The 27,833-nt window shown below is 36.4% G+C and overlaps 1 protein-coding gene across 22 annotated transcripts in view; it reads right to left on the bottom strand.

Moving 5' to 3' along the window:
• The window catches only part of ATP8B (ATPase phospholipid transporting 8B), a 620,401-nt gene that overhangs the window by 237,858 nt on the left and 354,710 nt on the right, over window positions 1-27,833 (bottom strand). For 4 of the 22 annotated variants that reach the window (XM_067110088.1, XM_067110087.1, XM_067110085.1 and 1 more), the window contains exon 2: window positions 2,880-4,005. The exons of the other annotated variants lie outside the window; for them this stretch is intronic. In XM_067110088.1, the coding sequence (XP_066966189.1) occupies window positions 2,880-3,291 (412 nt within the window). In that variant the 5' untranslated portion in view covers window positions 3,292-4,005. The remainder of the gene's footprint in view (window positions 1-2,879; window positions 4,006-27,833) is intronic. 22 annotated transcript variants of the gene reach the window in all.

A 27,833-nucleotide genomic window follows, 5' to 3' on the forward strand; every position in this document is an offset into this window, starting at 1 on the left:
CGCTGGGTCCTTTGAGGTCAATCAGAGGTAAAAGAGAAATTGAAGGTAAAAAGGTCTGAAAGGTGTAACAGGAGAAAAACCTCGCAGTTGCACTATGAATCAATTGTTAGGAGAGGGTGGAACTAAGATATGAACAAAGGCACAGCATAAGGAATGAAAGGGTTGCAGCTAGGGGCCAAAGGGACGCTGCAAAGAACCGCAGGTAATGCCTACGGTGTAATAATAATAATAATAATAATAATAATAATAATAATAATAATAATAATAATAATAATAATACGTTTTATTATTATCGTTATTACTGCATGTTTAAAAAGATGATAAACATAAATAAGAATGAAAGCAAAGAGTAAACTAATATTATCCAAGACTTTCTATGTAAAAAATCCATATAAATACCAACGAATACATACACATCTATATATATATGTATATGTGTGTGTGTGTGCGCGCGCGCGTGCGTGGGTGTTTGCATGTATGTAAATCCTATGTATATCCATATATCCCCGACCACGTTCGGGGGTCCTTTTGATCTGCCTGTGAAAGGGTAAGATTCCAGAATTCCAGAATAGCAAAAATAAAAGGTCAATGCAACAAGCTGAATTTAGCCAGGAACTAACATGTATATGCTTTAACTTTAAAAAAAAGAAACTATTAGGTATTTGTAATTCCGGACAAAAGAAAAAATGAGGTGAAGCACGTTGCTTAGTGATATTCAGTTTAAGGCAACTGGCACCAATTTTTTTCTCATAAAAAAAATGAAATGACCGGAAAATTATCGTGATTCTCTAACGAGAACTTGCTTGGTAATATACATCTTTCATGGCCCTGTATAAAGTATCTTTTAATGATATGATACTCATTTTGGTGGCTTTCAAAGCTGGATGATTTTAATGTCGTTAAGTGGGTTCAAAAAAAGCAATATTTTCAAAACAACAGCTCAACAACACGCATGTTGGTACGTTGCTATGGACAAATATTCCCCATAAATACAGTAAATGCTAACTTCAAACCATGCAAAATTACAATAAATTGCTTGTTCAGTGATATACAACCTACTGCAATATCTGTCAGCCTTAGCGCAGTAAAGCATAGTATCATAATTTTTGAAGGCTGGGTACACGATATGTACAATTCGTTACACTAGTCATACCAGTCATTGTTTTCATTTATGGCATGGATCAGGACAAGGGATCACTTTAACCCTTACCTAAATTTTGGTCTAAATTCATAGGCATTCGGAAAGCTGTAAACTTAAGCAAGTAATAAACGTAATGTATCTGATATTTTATGATACGAAGCAATCGCAAAATTATTTGAATTCGGCCGATTTTTTTACGGCATGGTTCAATAGTCGATACTACAATTAACCTCACAAAAAGAATAATTCACCGCAACAAGTACAGTGCAAACCTATCAGACCTTCTCAGTTACTTTTCACGAGCGCAAATTCGCGTTAGTTAAAGATTCATAAACAATAAGTGCAGTAATTCATTAGGATTAAGCATAAACCACTCTGTAAATGATGAATTAATACCGAAATGCCAGTTATAACATCGTATTCGCATGAAATTCTTGAATACACAACATTATAAAAATGGAAAAAAGTAGAGTAACGCGCAAGGCAGGTGGAACCAACTGGAAGCATTAATCACTAAGCAAAAAATACCCAGTATTCGACTACAATTCATTCTGACAGCACCAATAAGGAGTCGACCAATGAAAAAGCGTCCGAAATGAAAGACATTTATGGCTTCCTTGACGTACACCACATTAACCGTGCTTTGAATGGGGTTCTTAAGCAAATACGTATGTCCCTGATATCCGGTATATTGCCGAGTTCTTTATTCACAACCTTAATATGAATAACATGAGAATTCAGTTATAAAGGTGCAGCTGCTGCTTTTACGGGTTATTCAATAACCTAAGCTATCAATCGACTAGAATAGCAATTTATTGAAAAGGTCGAGACGTGAGTGCTATCTGAATAACGAGATCGACACCGATAAGAATATTAAAAGAACTGATCAATTAAAAATCTTGTCATTTCATGTCGATAAAAGCAAAAAGGTCAATTAACGACGCTGCATTACTGAAACCTGTGATGGAAACCTGGGCAAAGGTTTATGCTATGATGTTAAGTGTCTGTTAACCCTAAAAGGTCTTTATGGATTTACCTTTACAAGAATATCTGAAAATAGAAAGCCAGGAAGACTTCAATCGTCACGATGAATCAAGCACACAAACGCACGAACACCACCCACGTCAGCAGCCTTAACAACGAGGCAGAGCTCGAGCAACCCAAGTCGGTTCCTAGATTGGACGCCCACACTGGAGCCATGGCGTTAATACACTTACATTCATGAATAATCAAGGAATTGCGATTCTGTAGCAGCTGCCACGCCTATTCCTGTCAGCATTCATTGCAAGAGCAGATCAACAACTACAATAATACTACTAGAAGTATTCGTAGCACAGAGTAGAATAATTTATATATCCAGGGACGAGTGCATGTTTGTTTTGGCACAGTGATATCTATTCGCTCTCTAAAGTTGCAGGTCCCTTTTAGAAAGAGGCTTTTCCATATATTTCTTGATGCAAAAAATGAACAAAAACTAAAACCAACTCTTTCATACATTCCCCCGATATTGACACCAAGTTCATGAATTAAAGTAACGTACTCGATCGGGTAAACATTCTCAAGAGTGATGATTCAACAAATACAAGAGGAAGAGCATGCAATTTTCTATCACGCGTTGCAGCGATAAGTGCTATGAAATGTAGCTGGAAATGAATGAAATTTGAATAAAACTTTTATTATCATGCTTCTAACCCCTAATAGAATGAGGTGTAAATACACCACCAGCTCAGGCACTTACCCAGCTCCTTCGAGAAGTTGAAGAGATTGATAAGATTTTGATAGATCGAACTAGGACGCCCGGCGGCCTTGTTGGAGGGCGGCGGTTCTTTGACAAAATCATTGAAACCTTGCACAAGGGTGGGCTTGGAGGTCAACACACTGCTCTTGACGGCTTTGGGGTTCGGGGTAGATTGGGCAGCAGCGATGCCCACAACGTGAGCAGCCCATCCTTCCACCGACCTCTCCCTGAGTTCGAAGTGATCCCACCTGGTTCCATCCCACCTCTCGTTCTCGCCGCGCTCGATCTTGACGCCATCAGGCTTCTTCCCCTCGGCCGCGTTGCCCACGTGGCCGTTACTTCGTCTCCGAACACGAGACCTCTTGGGGTTATCCTCTAAGTCAACGATCTCCAGCTCAAAGTCGTTGTCCATGATGGTGAGTCGCGGTGGGCCATGCGAAACTTTACAGGTTAAGTGCGGCGGGAAACGGACTTCTATGCAGGAGGTAAATGGAGGGGAGGGAAGGAAATAATTGAACAGGACGGATATGTATTTATACAGTTCCAAAAGCGAGTATCCAACTTAGGTCTCGTCCTTCATAAATACCAGACTGATATCAAGTTTCAATAAGAAAATAAAGCTAGTAAATGATGATTATATAATAACCAAATGGAGACCTCCCCAAAGAGAAACTAATCAAAGGAAATGACCTCTGAAGGAATAAAAAGAAAAAGGAAAAGGGGAAAATGTAAGAACGTCAGGCTACTGGCAACAACACATCTTCACAGTTCAGACGTTGATGCTCATTTGTTTCGATTCTTTCGCCTGTAATTCAAACTGTTTTCTGCTGAAACTTTCATTCCGTCAGATTTAATGTTTTCTGCTGTGATTTTCCACTCGGTTTTGTCGACTTGTTTTCTTCTGTAATTTTCATCTCAAAAAATTGAAAATACTCTACAAGTCAAAACGTTTCAGGAAATGTAATAGGTTTTGCGATATGATCTTCCTATCAACAAATAGAATTTTTTCAGTTGGCAATTTCACTCCAACAAACTTTATGTTTTCTGTTGCGATTTTCATTTCGATAGTCATAATATGATTTTCGATTTATCACTGAAATACATGGGAGCACCTCGAGACTTATTCCTGAGATGAAAATTAAGAAAACATTATAGACAGTTGTATTCAGTCACCTATAAGAATAAGTTTCATTAAGTGTTGAAATTATGGCGATGTACGCCACTCATGAATATTCTTGAAATCAGTCCGTTGTAACAAAAATGTTCATCTAGATGCTAAAAAAAATTCACAAAAAATATGATCTGTAAGAAATAAGTTAATTAAACTTTGCTGTATATTTCGACGCTGTCCACACTACCAAATGCACTGATAGCAACTCTTCCAGTATTTTTGCTTAAGATAATTATTTGAAACACAAAACTTATACTAAAAATCTTTCCATATATTCTTTGCCTATAATCTGTGATCAAGGTTTTGCCTGGGTTAGATAAAATAACATAGCCACTGAGATGTCTTGCATGTCAAGAAATAGTTCGTCCTGTAATGATTTATCGGGAATAAGTGTCATCTGTCTATACCATCAACATATTTTTCACATCAGAATATGATTTTACATACAACTTGCAACAGAACACAAAAAGCACATTCATCTTATAGATACTGGATAAAGGTATTCATATCACAGGGAATACGAAATTAAGGCCGCAACTCCAATATCCTGACCTTTTAAAAATCATTTCCCCAAAAAACAACAAAGTTCCTTTCAAACAGGCTCGTTCGTCTACTCTTCCATAACAACATATCTACAGGAAAATTGCAAAAAAACATCTCCACATGCTAGTCTCTTCTAGAAGTTAATCAAGGCATCTGCCTCCCTTATAAACCAGAGAGAAGAATGCTCTGCTACTTTTCCGCAATACAGTTGCAATTCTGGTATTTGCGAAGGCAAATCACTAGACTGTTTAACCTCTACATTAGGTAGCTGGGGCATTACGGAGTAATAATAAAAATAGGAAAAGAAAGCAAATTACTACAGCCAAAAACTAACAGGTGTGCTCTCTCATTGCTCTTGATTCTCTGTTTTTCAATTTCTCTCTCTTCCCTGACATCTTCCTACCCTCCCTTTTCCACTTGGCAAAGGAACTTTATTCTACCCAAGCCAAACCAAGCCAGAGTGTCAGAAACCCACATTACATGTCACTAACCCTGTGGAACTACCTACAATTACAACCCTAGACGACGAGGAATCTTTACCAAGAAACAAAGAGCCAGGAGCTGGACGAACTCGAAAGGCGGATGCAACAAAGACTTCGGCTGCAGGTATGGATCTGTATTTATCACTGTCGCAGTTACAATGGGACAGCAAATTTCATCTTTCACATATATTTTGCTGGTAAATATCCATGTCATGAATTTCGTCGCCTGCACAGAAGCAAATGAACGTACAACGGCATCCAGGACAATAATCAAAAGATTTTCCTTTTCTTTCCAGAGAAACGAGAGCAGTTTCTCTGTTTCTTTGTATATTTTTCAAAACAATAAATAAGTCATTTGCTTCTGAAAAATAACACTTAGAATAAGTTACAAAGGCAGGATAAACAAGAATATACGGAAGACACACTCTTTGTAAATAATACGAAGAATTTCGCCAAATGAAATAAAAATGAAATTTCCAAAGAAACTATGATATATAGAAGATGTTTATGGAAAAATGTTTTTGACTGGTTCCCAGAATGTCACCTCCTCACGGCACATTAGATAACTAAAAGAATCACAGTATATCGATAAATATACACGAGAGAGAGAGAGAGAGAGAGAGAGAGAGAGAGAGAGAGAGAGAGAGAGAGAGAGAGAGAGAGAGAGAGAGAGCTTACTATACGGAATTAGACATACAAGGCAGTACGTGAGCAATATGCATATCTGACGGAATCGTTCACCCGATATTAAACATGTTACGCAAAAGAAATATGACCATGTACTGCACGAGCTTAAAAGTTAGGCAGGTAGTATGAAAAAAATCAAATTAAGGCTACGTTTGCAACTCTTGGTCTTCATATAAATGAAACTTATTCAAGTATTAGGCCTCCTCAGGAGCTTGTAGGGAGAACCAAGAATGGCAGACGCTGCGTCAACATTCAATCCTTCATGACCAAGTATGGGGGCCAGTGCACGGTTTATAAGCAATAATATAAGTATGCATGCATACAACGGAAGGATTTGCTTTATATACGCCATCCCAAGAGAGTTTATATATATATATATATATATATATATATATATATATATATATATATATATATATAGATAGATAGATAGATAGATAGATAGATAGATAGATAGATAGATAGATAGATATATATATAGATAGATAGATAGACAGATAGATACTGTAAGGAATTTTACCACCTCGGTTAGTTGTTTTCTTTGCTGGGACGATCAGAACGGTTGTTTTCCGGTTGTTTCCCAGTAAACGTCGTTTCACCTCTTGTTCTTGTTTTTAAGATGTGTATAGATATAGATATATGGATATAGATATATAGATACAGCTATAGAAATATAGATATAGATATATAGATATTGAGATATAGATTATAGATATATAATATATATATTATATATATATTATGAATATATATAAATTATATATATATATATATATATATATATATATATATATATATATATATATATAGAGAGAGAGAGAGAGAGAGAGAGAGAGAGAGAGAGAGAGAGAGAGAGAGAGAGAGAGAGAGAGAGAGCTGTGTAATTAAATCATATAGACGAGTTGTATTGATGAAAACAAACACACACACCCATCATATATATACATACACACATGCATACATACATACATACACACAATATATATATACAACCATACATACATACATACATACGCAAACCTGATACACAGAGACAGAGAGAAAGAGAGAGAAAATTTGACTGCAACTGGTGAAATGCGACCGTCACATTCCGCTACACTTGCCACCACACCCGTCATTGATCCATACAAAGTAACGCCAGCAAGCAACTTCACCTCCTCTAGCATTGCATTAGTTTAACTGCCATTAAGATCAGACCCAATATGATCAACGCCAACGCACGACGTTCAACATCTCGTGTTAAAACCCACATATAGAGATCTGCAATTTTGGGGATTATGAAAATCGCATCGGAAATCTTTTTTTCTTTTTCCCAGTATGAACAACATAATTTCGTGTGTCACCTTGGCCTATTAATACCGCAATATATAACAGGTACACGTAAAAATGTGCAGTTGTATACACATGGGTAAAATAGAATAAAAAAGGAAATAAACAACGATCGTGTGATCTCAAATCAAATTCCAATCCTCGCCCGTAAATACAGAGGATAGCAGTGTGCCCCTCCGGAGTAAATCATAAATTTTTTTATCAGTGACGATGAAATCATACACCATCAGGTATGTAAAAAAAAACCTCATGGTGTCATAAATTAAGATATACTTTTTCTACTGAGCTACAAAAACGGCTGGATGAGCACACCTCCACTTGGAAAAAAAAAAACTGCGATACAGAGAGGTTACTGGAATATTTCACGTAAAATAAGCCTTATTCTTCAATTATCATTTCATTTCTCCTTCCATCACAGGTCAAAATGAACGAGATACTTTATATTTAGAAACAAACATTTTTCTAATAAGACCACTAAAAGCAAAAAATTAAACCGATCAAATATCTGTGAGTCCACGTGGTTGATCTCGCGTCAGTAATTATATAAACATTACACAATGAAAACACATTTTATCAGTGGTTACATGACATTCAAACAGAAATGCATTATGTCCACAGTAACCATATTAGTCTATTCCATCAGTAATAACAAAGCAGCGAGTTCAACGGCTTGAAATTTCTCTTAAGAACAGCAATGATTACTGAACGAGAAACCCTTATCCAGAAATGCAAGAAAGGAACCAAAATTTACGGTTTCTGAGGAAAGACGAGGCAGGAATCTTCAGACACGCGTTTTTCACTCGTTACAAAAGTCTACAACAAATACAACGTAACAAATATCGAAACACATTTCAGGTAACTTGACACAAGACTTTGGGCATCGCATATTAATATTTTGCACAATGGGAGGATGTTTCGCTGAGGAGGCATAAAATGAAAGCCCTGCACCAAAACATTTTTCCCGCCCACGGTATAAACCAAAACAAACAAAACTGGGATTTTACGTCTTACAAAGAAAAAATAAAAAAGGGGAATTTTTTACAATCCTGGAAAGAAAAAACTATCGAAAAAAAAAAAAACAATAAAACAACTGGCTTCATCGCAACACAACAAGTCGATGAAATTAATAATCTGATTTACCGACAAATAAATTATTCCTTCCTCATAATGGAACCGATAACCAATGTCGTTGCAACGCCAAATGACATAGCAGGTTTCATTGATCTTCCGTAAGAAAAATATTTATTCGTACCCACAACCGTAAGGTATATGCACATTTCAGGTTGAAAATACGTTCGTGCCTGCACTTACGAAAATTTGGTTATATAAAAAGGAAACAAGACGAGGGATTCCTTTGTAATATGGCCTCTTATTTCAGGCTGATGACATCGTGCCGATGAAAAAACAATAAAAAAATGCGCCGAAGTTTCTTTGGCGCAATCGAGTGTTCTGTACAGCGTATAATCAAGGCCACCGAAAATAGATCTATCATTTGGTGGTCTAGGTATAATACTTTATGAGCCGCGGCCCATGAAACTTTAACCAACGTCCGGTGGTGGCCTGTCCTATATCGTTGCCAGAAGCACGATTATGGCTAACTTTAACCTTATATAAAATAAAAACTACTGAGGTTACAGGGCTGCAGTTTGGTATGTTTGATGATTGGAGGATGGATTATCTACATACCAATTTGCAGCCCGCTAGCCTCAGTAGTTTTTATGATCTGAGAGGTGACAGAAAAAGTTCGGACGGACAGAAAAGCCATCTCAATAGTTTTCTTTTACAGAAAACTAAAAAGGCCCAAAAGAAGCAAATGAGACGACGTGACGTTGGCTGACTGCAGCACCGTCTGCTGGAATTCCCAGCAGTCTCCGTTTTTCGACGATAATTGTCCTCATGACATTAAAACAACTTCAAGTGAAAAAGCAGCAATTATAGAAACAAATAATTAGAGTAAACTTACAGCAACAATAGACCCCAATACGTTTGTTAATTAATAGAATAAACATATATACTGACGGATTTAGGGAAACAAAACGTTACCAATCGCTTCATGATTTTTAGTACAAAATACAAGTAATTATTCGTTACACACTTTCACAAATCTGCAACATATGGAAACACAATGTGGTAAGCCGCTTGAAAGTCAAACTACTAAAAAAGATCTACAAAACACATGAAAGTGAATAGCTGATTCTACCTAACAAGTCAGTCCCTCTTTGTACAAGAAACCGTTTTATTTTTCGTTTTATAAGTCATAAAAAGTCTCGTTTCAAGTAAAACAATAAGTTTGTGTTTCCTCGTTACAAAGTTTCTGACAAACTCGGGGCAGCAGAGCAAACGCTGAACAATCAAGATTCCGCTCCTGTCTGAAAGGCGCACACTTTCCTAACAGAGCCGAGGAAAAGTCCAGGATTCTTGGCAAACTTTTAACCAGCTTCTTACGAGCAGGAACAGAGGGATACCCCGGCTTAAGCCAAACTTACGAACGAAATGAGGTTACAAACTAGGAAACAAATCATGCAAATCAGAATTGCGCACTTCCTTTTCTTCACTCAATCTCTTGCAATAATTTCAAGAGGAAATCATTTCATTTTGTTAACTAGCGGTAAAAGATTTTAAAAAGTATAACCTCGACAAGCTCTAGGTTGTCACTAGGCTGCTCTCTCTCCCTTTTCTTTCCAAAAACTTCGACATATCTGGACCATGAGAGGTGAATCACTGCATTAGGCACAGGGCAGGATTTGCTTACCACTTCTCAAGAACTACACAAACAATATGAAAGGGTTATATGTAAATATATTCAAAATCACACAAAATGTACTCCACATACCATAGGCAAGAAAGATGGAAATAGTACCGGAACAAAGAGTAAGAATGTACGTTCAAACACACGCACACTCCCAAGCCAAAACATCTCAACCAAGTACAGGGCAACGACAGTGTATACACACACATACATATAAATATATATATATATATATATATATATATATATATATATATATATATATATATATATATATATATATCAGGACAGGGTGACAAGGAGACAATCGGTCATCTGTAGGTGGTATTTATTTGCCGACGGGTTTCGTAACACATTGTTACATCATCAAGGCTAAAAAAGAAAATTTACAAATTAAAATACATGGAACAAAACTAACGACTTCAAGAGTGTCAACATACTATATAAATATACATTACAACAAGACAGTTCATAAAAAGCACCTGCTAGACTAAAAGGTTGAGGACTGAATGACTAAAAGGGAAAAGGAAAGCAGCAAAGAAAACTGGCTCAAGCCAGATACAACTGAACAGAGGTGGTGTGTGAGTTCAACTTAGGAACTAGCTGTTTTACGAATAACGATTCCAAAATGAGCAGTTCGTGTGGATGACTTGTTTGGCCCAAAACAGAGAAGTCAGAATAATTAATACTTGTATAACATATATTTGAATGATTTCTGATATTAGAAAATTCTGGACTGGACAATCTGCAACCAGTACGATGACTAACACCTTTATGTGAATCTGCTCTGACCCTCAGCAATCGTTTAGTCGATCCCACGTAAGTCCCCAAATTACATCTGGGGCAAGTATATTTATATACGACTGACGATTGCATAATTGAGCAGATTCTATCCTTAAATTTAAAAAGGGACCCTATTGTAAGTGGATTTTTGGTGTCAAAATGACTTGCAACATGTTAAAATGTTTTTCTATTGCAGACTTTAGATTACTTCTATGCAACTATCCCATACGTCCTAGAACGATCAATATATATATATATATATATATATATATATATATATATATATATATATATATAATAAATGTATGTTATATACATCTATATTATATATATCTACATTATATAAATATATATATATGTATGTGAAGCACAACGAATTTATAATAATCACCACCATCAATAATAAGGTATTTTAATTGTTTAATTCACCATTTGAGAAAATATCAGCTAACTACTTCTGCATTAAAGCTATTTCACATTCTTTTGGATGCATCTACGTGTTTGCAGATACACTACTCCTACGCACCAAGCACATAATACCTAATGTTAAAGTTTACCAGAGTTATATAGGATCGAAGCTTGTAAGACGTCTTTGTCCCAAATGAAGAGCTTCAGTAAAAGAAAAATTTTAAGATTATTTAACACAAACGTTAACCCCAAGGATAAACTGCATTTCCTATGTTGAAAAGGGCGAATTTATGGGTAAGGAATAGTAATTAGAATATAGGGTGACAAAAGCTTGCCAGCCAGTAAAATATCAAGCAATAGATATGTAAAACGCAAAAGCGCGCACATGTAAATCTTCCCCCGCTGTATTCCATATGCAGTCGGCACTCTAATGCCACACATATGCATTTATCTGTACTTATACATTTATAAATACATACATACATACACACACACACAGTGTGTGTGTGTGTGTGTGTCCTATATCTTAAATCACATAAGGAATTTCTTCCTGTTTACCAAAGTTTAGCTGCCTTCCACACGACGGTATTTCCAAACAGGTCTTCGTACGGTGTAAAATCGACCCTTAACCGGTTGTGGTTGCTATCGCGCTTTTTTCTCAAGTACGTGTCGGTAGGAAAAAGCCTCGAAGTCTGTTATTCAGATGAAACTTCACAGTAACTGTCAATTTGGAGGACGGTAGTTCAGAACCACAGCTACTTTCACCCAGTTCAACTCCCAGTGACCGAAACTCAGCTCCTCTGTCTACGAACCAGAAGACATGCGACAGAGGATTTCAAGCCTGATGAGCAACATCTTTTGGGAGTTCAGTGCAAAAAAAGTACATACTTGTCTATTATCGTTAAAAAATAACTCACATTATTAGATATACAGAAATACAAACAAAAACATGTATATGGTTAAGAACAAATCAAATAATATTTATGTCCGAGTAATGAGAAGAGCACTGAGACATTATTATTATTATTATTATTATTATTATTATTATTATTATTATTATTATTATTATTCTAAATGAACCAATATTCATATGGAACCAGCCTACAAGACCACTGATTCACAAAGAACGCTTCCACACAACAGCACAACCTAATTAAAAACAAAACAAAAATAAAAATATGACACACGAGTCATACATACATACATACATACATAAATATATATGTGGGTGTGTGTGCGTGTGGATGAGGTTGCAGGCCCTTATCAATTTTGCCAAAGATGTATGAGGGGCTGACATTTCCTAGTGGTCAGGCATCCAAGCACTGACCAAACCGAGCGTTACTTGACCTCACTGCTATGACGACCAGTGGTGTTGCGAAGGCGTTGATGCATCGAGAAACCTTCCCGGCAGCCCCACCCCCCCTTTTCTATCCCTCCTTGAAATTGTTCTCCCACCCACATTTTCTTCTGAGGGCACAATGCCTGTATTTAGAGGGTAAATTATAAATGAACGACTCTCCCCGCAAGTTGCATTGGATTCAGAATCTGGATGTAAATTCTTCAACGTAAGTGATGACGTCACGTACTTGAAGCTTTCAGACTGGGATATTTTTTTTAAAGCACATTCATTTTTCAAGGCTGCTCTGCAATTTCTATTTACGTATACATTAGGAACTGCAAAAAATATCTTAGGAATTCTCAAAGAGACATTCCTACTTTTTGATACGTAGTCACCTGACACTATTGTACGTCAAACAGCTCTATCGTAAAAAGCCCACACTTTTTGTAGCTTATATTAAATTGTTTGCTAACAATGTGAACAAGCACACTCCTAGCCTTGTTGTCTCTCTCTCTCTCTCTCTCTCTCTCTCTCTCTCTCTCTCTCTCTCTCTTATCTTGAGTGCCTTCATTGTATATAAACTAGATGCAAATACTTGCGAAGAAAGTATACTAACAAAAACATTTTATCCTTTTCAAGCTTAAACATACCTTAACTGCGTTACAAAAAATATATATTATATATACAAACGATAACATGGCACCGAACAGTAACAGGTACCACAATTGTTAATATTAAAATGAAACTGAGAGAGAGAGAGAGAGAGAGAGAGAGAGAGAGAGAGAGAGAGAGAGAGAGAGAGAGAGAGAGACGGGAAGACGTTTGTTATTGACAACCGAGACCGAAGCTATCATTACAGGTTATAAAAACACTCAGCAAACTATCATTAAAGCTAATTAGGTGTTTGCACAGGTAATTAAGTTCTTGCCACTCCTTGTAAAAATGACAAGGGGTGAGAGACCACTCAGCGGGGAGTTGTGAGCAAGGTGTCGTATGCTTTAATTGCATTTCCATCAGGTGTGTGTTTCTCTCAAGCAAACACAAGCACTGCTTCTCCTTTCAAAAATGGAGAAGACGACGACGACGACGTTGAGGAAAGGTAGGAAAGCCCAGTATGAGGCACCATGTTTGACAGGTCAATGATTATGTCAATGTCATGATGAGATTTCTGTAAAGCAAAAATATCTAAACAGTTTCGTCAAATTCTCCGCATTCATACAGTAGGCCCAGATTTTTTAGTTTACAAATTTTTTCTTAACACAGATATCATTCAGTGAAGAACTCGACACTCCCATCGTGATAATGTCATTAAAACTCCAGTGTGAAATGACATGCGATGACACTAAGGTTTTAATATAGCTTAATTAAACTGAAGGCATAATCTTGTTTTCATGGCAATGAATATTACTTAACATAAGATTTACAAGCAGCAATCTCACAAATTGGAGGCAAAGATACGAATTCTGATCATTAAACAAAAATGCATTTAAAATAAGTAATAAATAATTTTTACTGAACTACTTGGAAGCAATTATTTTAAGTAAAATTTATCACTGCCTTGTAATACTGCACGAAACGCTGTAACCGTTTGTTGACCATTACAATAATGAAGTTTACTTCACAACAGATAGACAATTATTCCATTAATCGGTAAAACCGAGTTTCCTTTCATTTGCTAAAATCTTTCTTGCCATCAAGTTTTCCCGTTTGTCAAGGTTACGATAAGGTTCACTCTCACGCCATCACAACCAAAACCTCTCTCTCTCTCTCTCTCTCTCTCTCTCTCTCTCTCTCTTCCACGGTAACCATGGTAACCAGGTACACAAATATTCAACCACTATTTCTGAAAGGATGTTAAAATATTCTCAAGTACTTCCCACGCACATATTCTGGAAAAAGAGAAAATTACGTAAAAAAGAAAGACAATCCCGGTAAAACATCTTATTAAGAAAGTCCAACAAACCGATATTGATCTGGTAAAAACAGGCTTATTTTCTCGACCTCTGCAAACTCACTCAGTCTCATCTTAACACATTCTCGGTTAATGACGTCTCTCTCTCTCTCTCTCTCTCTCTCTCTCTCTCTCTCTCTCTCTCTCTCTCTCTCTAAAATTAGAGTTCCTTATCATCAATGCTATTTTTCTAACCTTACCTACCAGCCTAATATGGCCGGCCACTTATAGTTTGTAACAACAAAGGTTAAAAAAACCATCCGAGGACAGAAAAGAAAACGCCCTCTGATGCTCAGTTATTCACAGCTTCTATATTTTCAAATTATAGAAAAATGCAGAGCCTGAGACAGGTGAAACAGGACCGTAAAGATTCTTTGAGCAAAACACCCGACAGCGGGAGTGATAAAGGAGCCTCGGGTTGGGTGAAATATCACTACATTAACGAGACCATTACTTATAGAAACATAAATATGATACATAATGGTACACGAACAACAATATCCATGCTGCCACTATAATAGCAGACATAATGGCTTTGCAAACTTTTCACTTCTAATACTGTAAAATAAATTATTTAAACCACATTATCGACGTAGCGGAGGTGTTATAACTATTATATATATCATTACAATTTTCGCAAAAAATAGAAAATTTCGCACTCCGGTCGCACGTTGTTTGTTAAAACAGCGGCTTATGTTTACTGATGCCATAGTAACAAACCTAATGAAGATTTGCATGCAAGATAAAACAATTTCGGATAATATCAGCAAAAACTAATTCACTACACGCTATAACGTTCAGGGGTCATGCAAAGAAATATTCAATATCAGAAAAAACGTGAAGGTCGCCGATAGCTTAATCTTATCAATGACGATTCTGTGGAACGCAGTCATCAGATTGAACAATATCATGCCAAGCCACCAAAAATCAGCTGACCCTTACAAAACACTGTTTCAACAAATAATTTTTCCTATTCTTATTTTGTTTCCGTCATCTTTACATCGCATTCAAGATCAAATTAGGACTCCAGGATGGAATGGTTCATAGCCTAGGTGTCAACGTCTTCATGCAATTTGAAAGATTTGCACGACTGATATCATTTCCAAGTGATGAACTCTTTTGGTATTCCTCTTGCCCAACCTTTTGTGAGAAAATCCTTGACTCTCTTGGACTTCAGCCGTCAAAAGTTTTCAATCTTTGAGCAGACAGATAATGTCACCTGAAAGGTTGACAGCTTCGAAAGCATAAGTAACTAATACTTCTGTGTTTCGTGAAGAAAGCTAAAATAAAACCCGCGCAGAATGTGTCTCCCTTTCTTCTCTGACCATTGGATAAATGGAAAGAATGGCTTGCTATCCAAGGCAAAAATAGGTTATCTTTGCACGGTCAAAAATCTATTTCTCCCCCACTCAATGATATTCAAAGAAAACCACAGATAAAAGAAAGATCCCCAATTCTGAAAAAACTGTGTTCAGTGCTTCAAGTTTGTTCAGTACTGCGAAAAAAAAGCTTTGTTGAGTCGCAAGTCAGTACAACCTAAGAGATAAAGACTGCAAGAAAAGGCCTTCCTTTAATTTGACAAGCGTTCTTAGTGTGTGTGTGTTTGGAGGAGAGGTGGACACGACACAATTTTAATATCAGCAAAGCTCATTTGTATTTGATAAAAGATAACGAGGATGAACGATGTCTACCAGGGTTCGTGATGCCGCTCCAGGCACTCTTCATGTCATTCGTTTCCTAAACGTTTACGAATGAAGGTGTAATTACATACTGATACCAATAACTTGAATTACCAGAAGAAATCCGCTGATTTCACACGGCTTTGGATCAAATAAATTCAGTTAATGTTTCTATTAACCGAAGCCTTATTATTGATGCAACCAAGTTTACCCATATCTTTGTAAACACTAAAGAACGGCAGAGAGGGTTAAGTTTAGTTATGAAAAATTACAAATCACAGAGAAAAGAATTGTTCATAGTAGTCATTTTTAGAGTGTCTGAGGCTACGTTTGATATAATGGAAAGAATGACCTGTATAGGGAATGGAAAAAAAACTTGCAGGAAATATTTTACACGAAAATATCAACCAGGAGCCTACTGTAAAAAATAACAACGAAGATAGAAACAAGCTCTCTCCCCTAAAAAAAAAAACAGTCAGTGCCAGATAGCTAACAGAAAATCTCGCAATCCAAAAGAGCCAATCATAAAGGAGAATATACGTCATTCAGATTTCTGACGCTCTAATAAACAACCCAACAGAAAAAATCACTTAATTCTCTCTCTCTCTCTCTCTCTCTCTCTCTCTCTCTCTGAATATACAGTGAAGATCGATAGCTTCAAAGCCGTGAGGAGAGAGCCAACTTATATATAGCCAGACCATAATGTATATAAATAGAGTGTAATGTATATTCTATTAAGGCAGTATTCATGTAAACAAACCTTCATGCGCACATACCACTATCCATCTATTTATATATATAATCTATATTATATATGTGTGTGTGTGTGTGTGTTTTACAGGGGATATATGACATTAGGGATTTCATGAAATCCCTAGGAAATTTGTGAAATGCTCAATTAGCATAGGAACATTTGATCCCCGAGGGCTAGTACTAAACGCGGCGAAAAGTGATTCATCTACACTGTTTCGCCGTGTTCAGTACTAGCCCCTGTTGGGGTCAAATGTGTTTCGCCGTGTTTAGTAATAGCCCTTGGGAGATCAAATGCACTTAGGACATTTAACCCCGCAGGGGCTAGTGCTAAACACGCCGAAACAGTGGTTCATCTACACTGTTTCGCCGTGTTTAGTACTAGCCCTCGGGGATCAAACGTTCCTAAGCGAGTTGCTCATTTCACAAATTCCCTGGGAATTTCGTGAAATCCCTGGATTTCACATATTCCCTGTAACATATATATATTAGATAGTATAAAATATCATTAGGGTATACTACTATTCGCCTATAAACCTCGTAACTCACCAGTGATTACGTACTCAGAACAGTATTTGACCTTCATTCACTCTGTAAGATACCTATCATGAATGCGCCACACACAAGCGTAAGTAAATGGACTTAGGTGAAAATATAGAGGAACTTCCTCCTGAAGCGAAAGGCTTTCAAGACTGCCAAATTTATTCGACGCCAAACCTATTCTTACGGGTGAATGGAAACTACAAAAACGAGCACCATCTGTTTATGATACACATGCATGAAACTCAGAACAACTCAGTATAGCATTACATAAACGTGACGCTTAAAAATTGAAACAAAAGAAGAGCTGAACAGATCATTTACATATACAACGAAGCTGATGGCATACATAATCATCATCATTCCTTTCATCTTTCACCCGACCCCCTCAAACATCGAACGCTTCTTCAGAAGCTGTTCAACTTCTGGTTCAAAGCAAATGATATCAAGGGGGAAGGGCCACGGGCTACAGCCTCCAGCTCTGTCCAGGTGACGAAAGGGTTACATATCAGCATCATCTGGTGCTCGACTTCGATCACTATACAGGCCATAACCACACCCGACGACGCCTGGCTTTGGTGGGTTATAAGTATTAGCATTATTATTGTCACAACCAACAAACATAACTATAAACTCTCTGGAGATCGATAAATGATCAATATATTTTTTTAGAGAAACAGAAGTGAGTTCAGTTCAGTATTTAGTACTTCAAGTCTCGACATAGAATCACACCAACATCTTCAAAGGCCTCCACTGAGGAACTAATAGAGTCTTGAAAATATCGAGAACACATCAGCTACTGACAGCCCTCGATGCTGCTTCTAAAACCTATGTTGATTACACAAATGATAAGGTTGTTAAACTAGTGGAAAGACTTCACAATCAAGGGCTAGAGGGTAAAAAAACATTCAATTTTCTTTGACAGACAAACAGGCGAGCGCAGCTGCAATCAAGAGAAAAATGGTAGTTGTTTTAAATGAAAAGAAAGAAATGAATGGAATTCCGCGATGCCAGACCGTCCACCCTTTCATGTCACAGCAACATGAAGTTTTGATGAAAAGCGAGAAAAATTAGAAAAAGAAATTCCTTTAACTCAACGGGTTCGTTTCAGATGAAAAACACAAACGCTGGCGATAGAAAAACGAAAATGGAATTTGAAAGCTGGATAATCTACTCTGCCATTATAAATCACGTTTCATTATATGTTCAATTTTTGCACCAAAAAAAAAAAATTCCAAGGTTTACTTTGTTTCTAGATAGATGTTTTAAAATAATTCTGAGTCCGTTTCAACCCTAAAGCTGTATAAAATACGAAGTGCTGTGCGTGTGGTGAGCACTTACGCATATGTCAGCAGATCACGAAAAAGGATAAAAAAATATTAAGACGGTATTTTCATGGCAATGTAATAACCACCTCTCGCGTCCAATATTTGAAACAAGATATACTGGATTCTTATGCAATAAGGGTGTCTGAAGTCTCCGCTTCCTTTTATAACTTGGATATTCAAGTTGCTGACGTCTTTGCTTATGAATAGGTCGACAACTTCGCTTTGTGGACTGCCAATCTTCTGTTCAACATTCTCACACGTTACTCCCTGAGTGGCGACCTTTAGCTTAAGAAAGGAGGCTGACAGCTTCACTGTTGGTCGACAGTCTTTGTCACTTTGTGTCCCCACCAACTAACAAGGCGTCGACGACATCCTTTATCTTTCACACGCCACCTGCGTCATAATCACAAGTCCATTAACATGACGCCTGCCCTCAACTCAGTCACGTCACTGCCTAACCATCATATATATTTGTTTGTGAGTTTTTATTGAGAAAGAAAAAGACAAGCAATTTAGTTTTTTGTCTTCCCACCGATTCAATTCAATTTCTTGCCAGAAAAATCGTACAATTTAACACTGATACACGTCTAGAAATTACACACTTCTAGTAAAGCCTGTATTTAATCAAAATGAGAGACACCGTAGGTCCTCCTCCTTTATTAATTTCCAATTTACGAACTAATTTAGGCCAGGTCAAAGCTAATCTTCCCAAAAGCATAGCAACGCGCCGACAGGAGGAAACACTATTTATAATCATATGTAATCGTGCAAGCAGTTGGAAGGAACTGATCTATAATTACAATTAAGTTCCAGATGAAGGTTAACGTTGTTACTTTATTCAAGAAACCCAGCCAATTCCTGTGCACACTACCCTTCGTCGGGTAAAAGGCGGAAAACAAAGGTTTTCAATCTTAGGCAAAGCCTTTACAGTGACAAAGTAATGAAAAATTAAGCGAAAACACTGTCATTGCATTATGTGACTCTACTTATTTTCCTTATTTCATGAGGGGTAAACGTAGTCTTTGGATGCGCATAAAGATGAAGATCAAGCAATATATTAGTAAGGAACCACTGACTACAACAATACGACTCATTAGCATGAATCTACACTAAAATATGTATGTTCTTATTCGTTTTCGTTTTTTTCAGCCTGATATTACCTCATATTCAATCTTTACAACTTTTCTATTTCTAAAACAAACTTTATGTAATCATTCGCTTTGAAAAATGTAAGTAATATTCAAGTCTGAGCATACAACCACAAATATTCCTGGCAAAATTAATAACCTTGGTTGTCAATGAGTGCACTGTAAATAAAGTTATTATCCAGTTGCGCCTGAACTATTCGCCTCCCGTATGAAAAGTCATAAACAGGTTTTATAAGATGACCACGAATACTGTTCCTTTAGGCCCAGTAATAACATCAGAGAAGAAAGACGATGCTGGACGTTACATTTCACTGAGGTCATGAATAAGAGTTATGAGGGGGATAATCTGTTTGATATACTACAAACTGACGAGGACCTGAATGAATTCAAAATTTCTGAAGTGAAAACAATAATACAGAAATAAGATGGAAAGCACTCGGGTATGATGGAATCACTGCAAAAAGATTTCGGCTGAAAAAGAATTGACACCTCGTGTACCATCTAGACTTTTGAAGAATATGGAATGAGGAAATATAGCCTGCCGAATGGGAACTGGACGTCATAACAGGTACCAAAGAATAGCGACCAGACTGAATGTGTTAACTTCAGAGGCCTAGTACTTGCGTCGATTTCAGTGAAAATGTTAAGTATATATATTCTCAAGAGGTTGGATATAGAAATGAATACGACGTTATGAAAAAAGTACGAAACTGAAAAATAGCCTACTGATGGCTTTCGTTGATCACGAGGAAGTATTTGGCAGCGCCAACGGTCCAATATGGCGTTCCCGTGAAATATACATACTTCACTGGAATTCCACAATAACTGAAACTATCTATGAACGAGGTAGTACCAAGTTAATGGTGACAGGGTTCCGTCGAGTAAATCTGTAATAAATGTGGGGTGCTACAGGGAATGTTATTTCACCTTTACTCTCTGTCCATCGCATAGATTTTGTAATTTAGAAAAAATGGTCGCATACAGAAGACAAGGTTAGACTGGAGTACAGATAGAAACTTGACAGACGAGGCTGTCTTCATCAGCAATATCTACAAGATTTTAAAAGCTTGCTTAATAGAATGCATCACATACCTATAGAGTTGAGACTCAAAATAAATCTAAGCAAATAGAAGTAATGATGACAGGGGTGCAGATATGGACAAATATAAAACAGTGGATGGAGAAATGATTAATGAGGTAGAGTCTTTCAAATATTTAGGAACATGGTCTCGAGTTGGAATTCTAAGAGACTAAAATTGGCACATCATACAATGGGCAGGTTGGCCGCTACTTCCAATCTGTGCTCTTGCGTGAAATATTATTTCTAGTTTAAAAAAAGTTAATATGCGCATATTTTAGAAAAACTAACAAGGATATCATATAAAAATTGTTTTTCATTAGGAACTTGCTTTCTGACACCACAGCGCGACAGCAAAAGAAAGTTTGTCCTCAAATGGCCTTTCACACGTATTTCAACAGCGATACAAGATACTTTCAATTCCGCATTTTTTTTACAATAAGATTGCCAAGAAACCAAATATGCTAAAAAATCATTTACAATTTTTTAGGAAAAAGAGCAGCTAACAACTATTGATATTCAATAATATAACTTTTGGTTTGGGCTTACATTTCCCATTGCAGTTATAAAAAACATTCAAACTGAAACACATCTGGTTTAACGGCAAGCCCGGGTGGGGTGGGGTGGGGGGTGGGGGGTCTGCTAGGTTCCAAGAGACGCAGAAGCACGTAGACAAATAGAAAGTCTGATAAGAAAACGTCCCAAAGGAACTTGCCTTCGATGCAACACTCGTAAATTAGCTGACCTTTGCCCGACGACAAGAAACAAAAATAAATCCTCACGAATGACCACACTTCTAAATGCGGAAAGGTCAGAGGTCGTGCTAAAGACGAGCAACGCAAAAGCACTTTAATCTGATCACTCCTCCAATACATAAGGGCCATCTTCATTTTTTCCGTCTGCCTTTCATTCCAATGAGTAAGATGATTATGGTGAAGGACCTCTTTCGGGGAATCGCAGTTTCAGTTGGTATCAAATTCGAATCGCACTCGTGCAGTTTGGAGAGCCAATTTCACGACATTAAGGACAATCAGACAAACATTCCTGACATAATTGGAGCCTACTGGGATTACCTGGAATCGAGTATTAATTCAATAATCAGATCATGTAGTAAATCGGTTCAAAAGCGTAATTTGTCCTTTTAACATAAGAAAAATTGGATAGCGAAGCATAAAAACAAAATCTAGTAAAATACGTCCTGAAACCATTTGATAGAAAACTATTCATTCTCTATACAAAAAAAATGCTAATATTCGTCCATGACCCCTCAAAACCTTTCCCAACAATACTACAATATCGTAATGAGAATAACACCTTGTAATGCATATAACTTGCAAATATTCTTAATGATGTCTCGCCCGTCTCAAGGTAAGCTGCGACCAGAATAACGTCTAAACTTCTACACTGCAATAACATCCACATTGCTGTGAATTTACAAAGAAAAGCAATCTACATTCAAAGTAAGGAAGCAAAACAGCTGTAACGAAAGCCTAAAAATGGAAATTCTTTCAGTTATTTCTTAAATCGTACTCCAAAGAGCAACAACAAAACAATAATAACAATAATAATAACAATAACAATAATAATAATTACTATTATCATTAATATTATTTTCATTCATTTATTCAATGCAGACTATTTCATTGCATCTATTTCGGTGAAGAAACAGGAACATAAATAATAAAGCTAATGAAATAGAAATCATAATAAAGAGAAATCCAAGGGAGTCTATTTCAGGAAGAAGGGAAGCCCTGGAAACAGAGTTGGCTGAGTCAGTATTTTCCGAACAATAGTCTACTCAGAACGACGGTGAGCACGCAATCCCTCCACACACGCACCGGCAATTCGCTCCGTCACGCAAGAACACACGTCTTGTTGGAAGAAGTACATGTCACAACATAGATAACAAACTAATTGTTAATTACATCCAACAAATAGACTTCAGTTTGCAACGGCAACAAATAAACTGCTATCAACTATCAAGTATTAGATTAAAGTCGTTCATTAAGCAAATATCAACGTATTATCACCAATAATGTTAAATGCAATAACTAACAATAATATAGAAAATTCTAATTCAGATTAATCTAAGGCTTTACAATTGAATTAATTTATGAACTCATTGGAAAAAACGGGCAAATTTGTCTATAAGCACAAATGTAACTGTGTGTATATGTAAGCAATCCTTCTTGACCTACGTTCATTCATATATACAGTATATACACATACATATATATACATATATATGTATGTGTATATTGTATATATATATATTATATATACACATACATATATATATATATATATATATGTATGTATATATTAATATATATATATATATATATATATATATATATATATATATATATATATATATATATATATATATACACACATACATATACATATATATATATTACTTAAACATACATATACTTACTTAAACATGTATACCCAACGGACACAAACAGGCAGCTAGGAAATCTTAAAGGAAAAAGATTTACTTTCAAGACGACGCCCCAAAACATCTTCCATACACTTGTACTAACATTCACTAGGAATCACCAGCCCAGGGTGAGCAACCATTCACACTTTAATTCAATTCGTTGTACAGCCTCAGTTCTCAGAGCAAACTCAAAGATAAAAGGAAGAATATCGTTCCTTTCCTACGTTAAAAAGCCTAAAATGCGATTAAGGTTAAGCGAGAACTAGAAAAGAAAACAGCATTTTTTAAATTAGTGTCATGCAAAACTTGAGCGGAAATTTTGTCATTTACGTATTCAACATGAACATATCAGTCCTATACACTAATCAACATCACCAATGTATAATCACCTGCATAGCATTATCAATAGAAGAGCTATGATAGTTTACCTTGGAAGAATGTATGTTTGTGTGTAGATAAAACAAATGACAACATACACACACATATATATACACATATATAATGTGTGTGTATGTATATACAGTATGGACAGATCTATAATTCTACTCTCTATCTACCTTGAACTGAAAAAAATGCCTACTGCTAAGAATCCACGCTCTAGCAGTCGCTGCACGAGCATCCTAAAATTCGAAAGAATTTGATAAAATCATCACAACACGACCAGCACATGCAAATCAATCTGTTCCAACTTCGTTTTTCCTGAAATCAACCCTGTCAGATACACGATAAGAAACTAAATGCCTTGTTAATCAAGTACAGTGAAACCAATAATAGCATACAAGAATGATCTTTTTCTGTTCATATACTCACGCTGGTCTCGATTCTGCACACACGCATCATAATTTTTTTAGAACTGATTTCAGTGAATTCCAGTTTAAAAATAACAGCAGGGGAGACATTGAAAACCAATGACTTTCCGTGAATATTTCTTCCCTAAGTAACGATAAGTGAAGGGGACACAGTTTCATCCACCATAAAAATCAACAACCTGAAATTAATATTGTCAACACACACAACAAATTACTCCATAATCCCTCAATTTCTCTAATGATTATATAAAATCCCGAATGAATCCCAGAGGCACGGTAATGACAACAACAGGGCAACATTAACAACAACCACGACAGCAATAATACTAATTAATATATGTTCGAGCTTTAAAAGTAATGAATAAAACTTTTCATCACCATGAGGGATGTACCTGACATTTCAAGGACTGACATTAGGAGCTGCCAGACGTAGACTTTTCAGTTATGTACAAAAACATTCTTGCCCATTTCTCGTTCAAAGTACGAATTATTCTCAGCGTGTGGCTTCAACAGGAATTTCATGATTGAATTTATTGTCTGAGAACTTAAAATGTAAGTTGTGTTCGAAATGAGTGCGGCTGAGCATGGAAGCAGCCGGTGCGAAATCGGAATTAAATCGACGTCTCAGAACAAATTATAGATGGAGAATCCACCGAGGTCAGAGCTTCAGAATCAGTTGAACTTTTATGAATCCAGGCGGTTGCCTGAAATCCAGGAATCTGCTTAAAGCACACGGATACACTCACAAATTAGATTTCAGCTATGCCTCAGATGTTCAAAGATTAAAAATTACAAGATACTTTACAAATATATCAAATGTTTGTCATTAGATAAGTCTGATAATTAAATCTGAGATTCATATTTTACGTCTAAACTAAATTTCAAATTTCTAATCCAACTTGGAATATTACGTTTCTAATACATGCATGTAAAAATTGTGACAAAACGAAAAGAGAAGTAAAAGCAAATTACTTTCTATAAAAAACAAGTCTTAAAGAAATTCTGCAGAGAGTGCATGGTTTAAGTCTGGCCGTGCTACTGAAAAACCAGCGGATATTGGGAATCTCTCGACGGAAGTTAGTGAGACACTTTCCATCAAGTTGTGGATTGTGATGGCTTGCGAGACTGACATGAATTTTGCTTTGTACTTTTCCCATATTTTTAACCTGCTGCCTTAAGGCAATACTGACAGATCTAATTTAAACTACATAAATCGAATTTACAATTCAGTCCAGTCATTGACATTACATCTTAATTGCGTTCATTTTGTCCCTGACTATCAGCTGAAAAATGTGCTGAATTAGTGGTAACTGTTTTGCTGATAACAATTAACAAAATACTACTAAAATTTCACTAACACTGTATTTTGTAGAAATTGTCAAAATTCTTGAATATTGCTTACTTTTTGAACTGAAGGCCGAGTAAATAAATTCGCAAACAATACTTCTTCCTAAAATATCAAGGTTGGAAATGCAGAAATAAAACTTGTAAATAAAATGAGAACAAATAATCAGGCATTACGTCACTTAAAGGTCTTTGCATAAATATCAATAAGAAAGAAACAAGCAATATGGCCAAATACAATGGAAAAAATAAATATAAATAAATAATTATACAAACAAACAAAAGAGTAGCTTTACCAAAGTGATTTTCAATGGGTTTGTGAAGAGTTATTAAAAACGAATACAACACAAGGTATAAAGTTCTCTAAAAGCTTCAGACATAATCAACAAGTTTAATGGCGTTCCAAAGAAAAATGAGCTTAAAGTTAGTGTGTTTACGGACAATAGCTTTGACAATTTCCCATCATCTGACCAAGTTTAAGGTGACGTAAAACTAGTCACAATAGAAGGAAATTAGTTTGCCGGTAAAGAATGTGACCCTCTTCTACGGAGATGATGACTTGACTGTTGTTTCATCCGTATAAAAGATATCCGTTATATTACCATACAATGAGATGCGTTCTGAGTATCTGATGCAATAAGGAAAGAAACCGTAGTGATCTGCTTGTTGTATTCAAGTCATTATTGAAATGCTGCGGGACTGCCAGTGCATATGGATGTGATACACAAGTACAGAATGGTATGTATAAAATGTATATCCTTGTATACATATCAGTCTATATATTAACAACAAATATTACTTGTAACAACAGATTTACAATGAATGTTTTACTGTACATGGCCACTGCAAAGGTCTTCGAACGATTAAACTCACCACATGAATAAATGAATGTGGAATCCGTGCTCAAGGCCGCGAGCTAAAATTATTCCAAGTAGTGACAAAGTTATACACAAATTATGTATTGAAATATGCCAATTTAGAATTGAATATGGTCCGGTCCTTCAAAATTAGATAGAATAAGGACAAGGAGTTAGGTCATCGCGCTGAGAGAGAGAGAGAGAGAGAGAGAGAGAGAGAGAGAGAGAGAGAGAGAGAGAGAGAGAGAGAGAGAGAGAGAGAGAGAGAGAGACTGCACTTCGTCTATAATATCCGAAACTCATAGCGAACAAGATACGCATCTTGAATATTTCACTTCCATTACTGGGAGAGTTCATATGAGGAATCGATGCATATCGTCTATGACGTTTGATTCCTTGCAATCGGCAAACACAAGTCATTAGCTACACAAGGAATCGGAAATATAGTAACTAGTGGGTGTATGTATATGTATAAGTATATGCATGTGTATATATAATATATATAAATATATATCTGCATATATGTATATAGTGTATATACATAAATATACATACATACATACATACATACATACATACATATATATATATATATATATACAGTATATACAGTCTTGCATACAGTATATACACAAACGCATTTAACAACACAATCATAATGATAAAAGATAATTATAATAATGATACTAACACGCATGATATATTAATATTACTTTTGTTTTAAAAGCGCCCTTATAAATTCTGAATGAATTTCCTGGAAAGAATTAGCATTCAAAACCACACCATAAAAACAGCCTAAAGTCAAAACCCATCCCATAATGTTTTTCTTACTCTAATGAATCGTTTGCCTTCTTCTGTATTCGCAATGCTATTTGTCATCACTTTATGAAGACCAATGGTTAATTATCACGCACAGAATCAAAATGATGAGACATGTTCCACCAAATGGGGCCGAACTACCAGACTCTCTCTCTCTCTCTCTCTCTCTCTCTCTCTCTCTCTCTCTCTCTCTCTCTCTAGCAAGGATATTTTTAACTCCCAAACGAAATTTTCCTTCCACGTTTAAGATGACATACGAGATACCTGAAGGAAAAAAAAAACAATGACGTGTGTGATTACCCTATCAACAATATCTAGATGGTAGGAGATAAAGGCCATTTGCACAGCGAACATTGTAATGAACAAACTCGTTATTTCTGCGGACCCCATCGATATCTCCCATAGTGCTTAGGATCACCTTTGTCTCCACAATGGAAAGGGCTGGGTGGGAGGGTTGGGGGGGTAAGGTTGATGTTAAAGAGGTGAGGAATCCAGGTCAGCACTGGCAAGCCAAGCAGTTGCATAAGGACATGGAATTAGCATAGGTAAAAAAAGGGTCTCCTACGCGGGAGAACTTATCCAGTAAGCCAGTAAAAGGAACTATTGCTGGAACGTAGTTTTATTCAACACAACCATGAAATTTCCAAGCCATAAGTCAAAGGGTAAACAAACCCAGTTATGTATAACACTTCTATTTAAACATTTTCCGTAAAA

This window comes from Macrobrachium rosenbergii, chromosome 10, assembly GCF_040412425.1.
Source record: "Macrobrachium rosenbergii isolate ZJJX-2024 chromosome 10, ASM4041242v1, whole genome shotgun sequence".
Classification (NCBI taxonomy): domain Eukaryota; kingdom Metazoa; phylum Arthropoda; class Malacostraca; order Decapoda; family Palaemonidae; genus Macrobrachium; species Macrobrachium rosenbergii.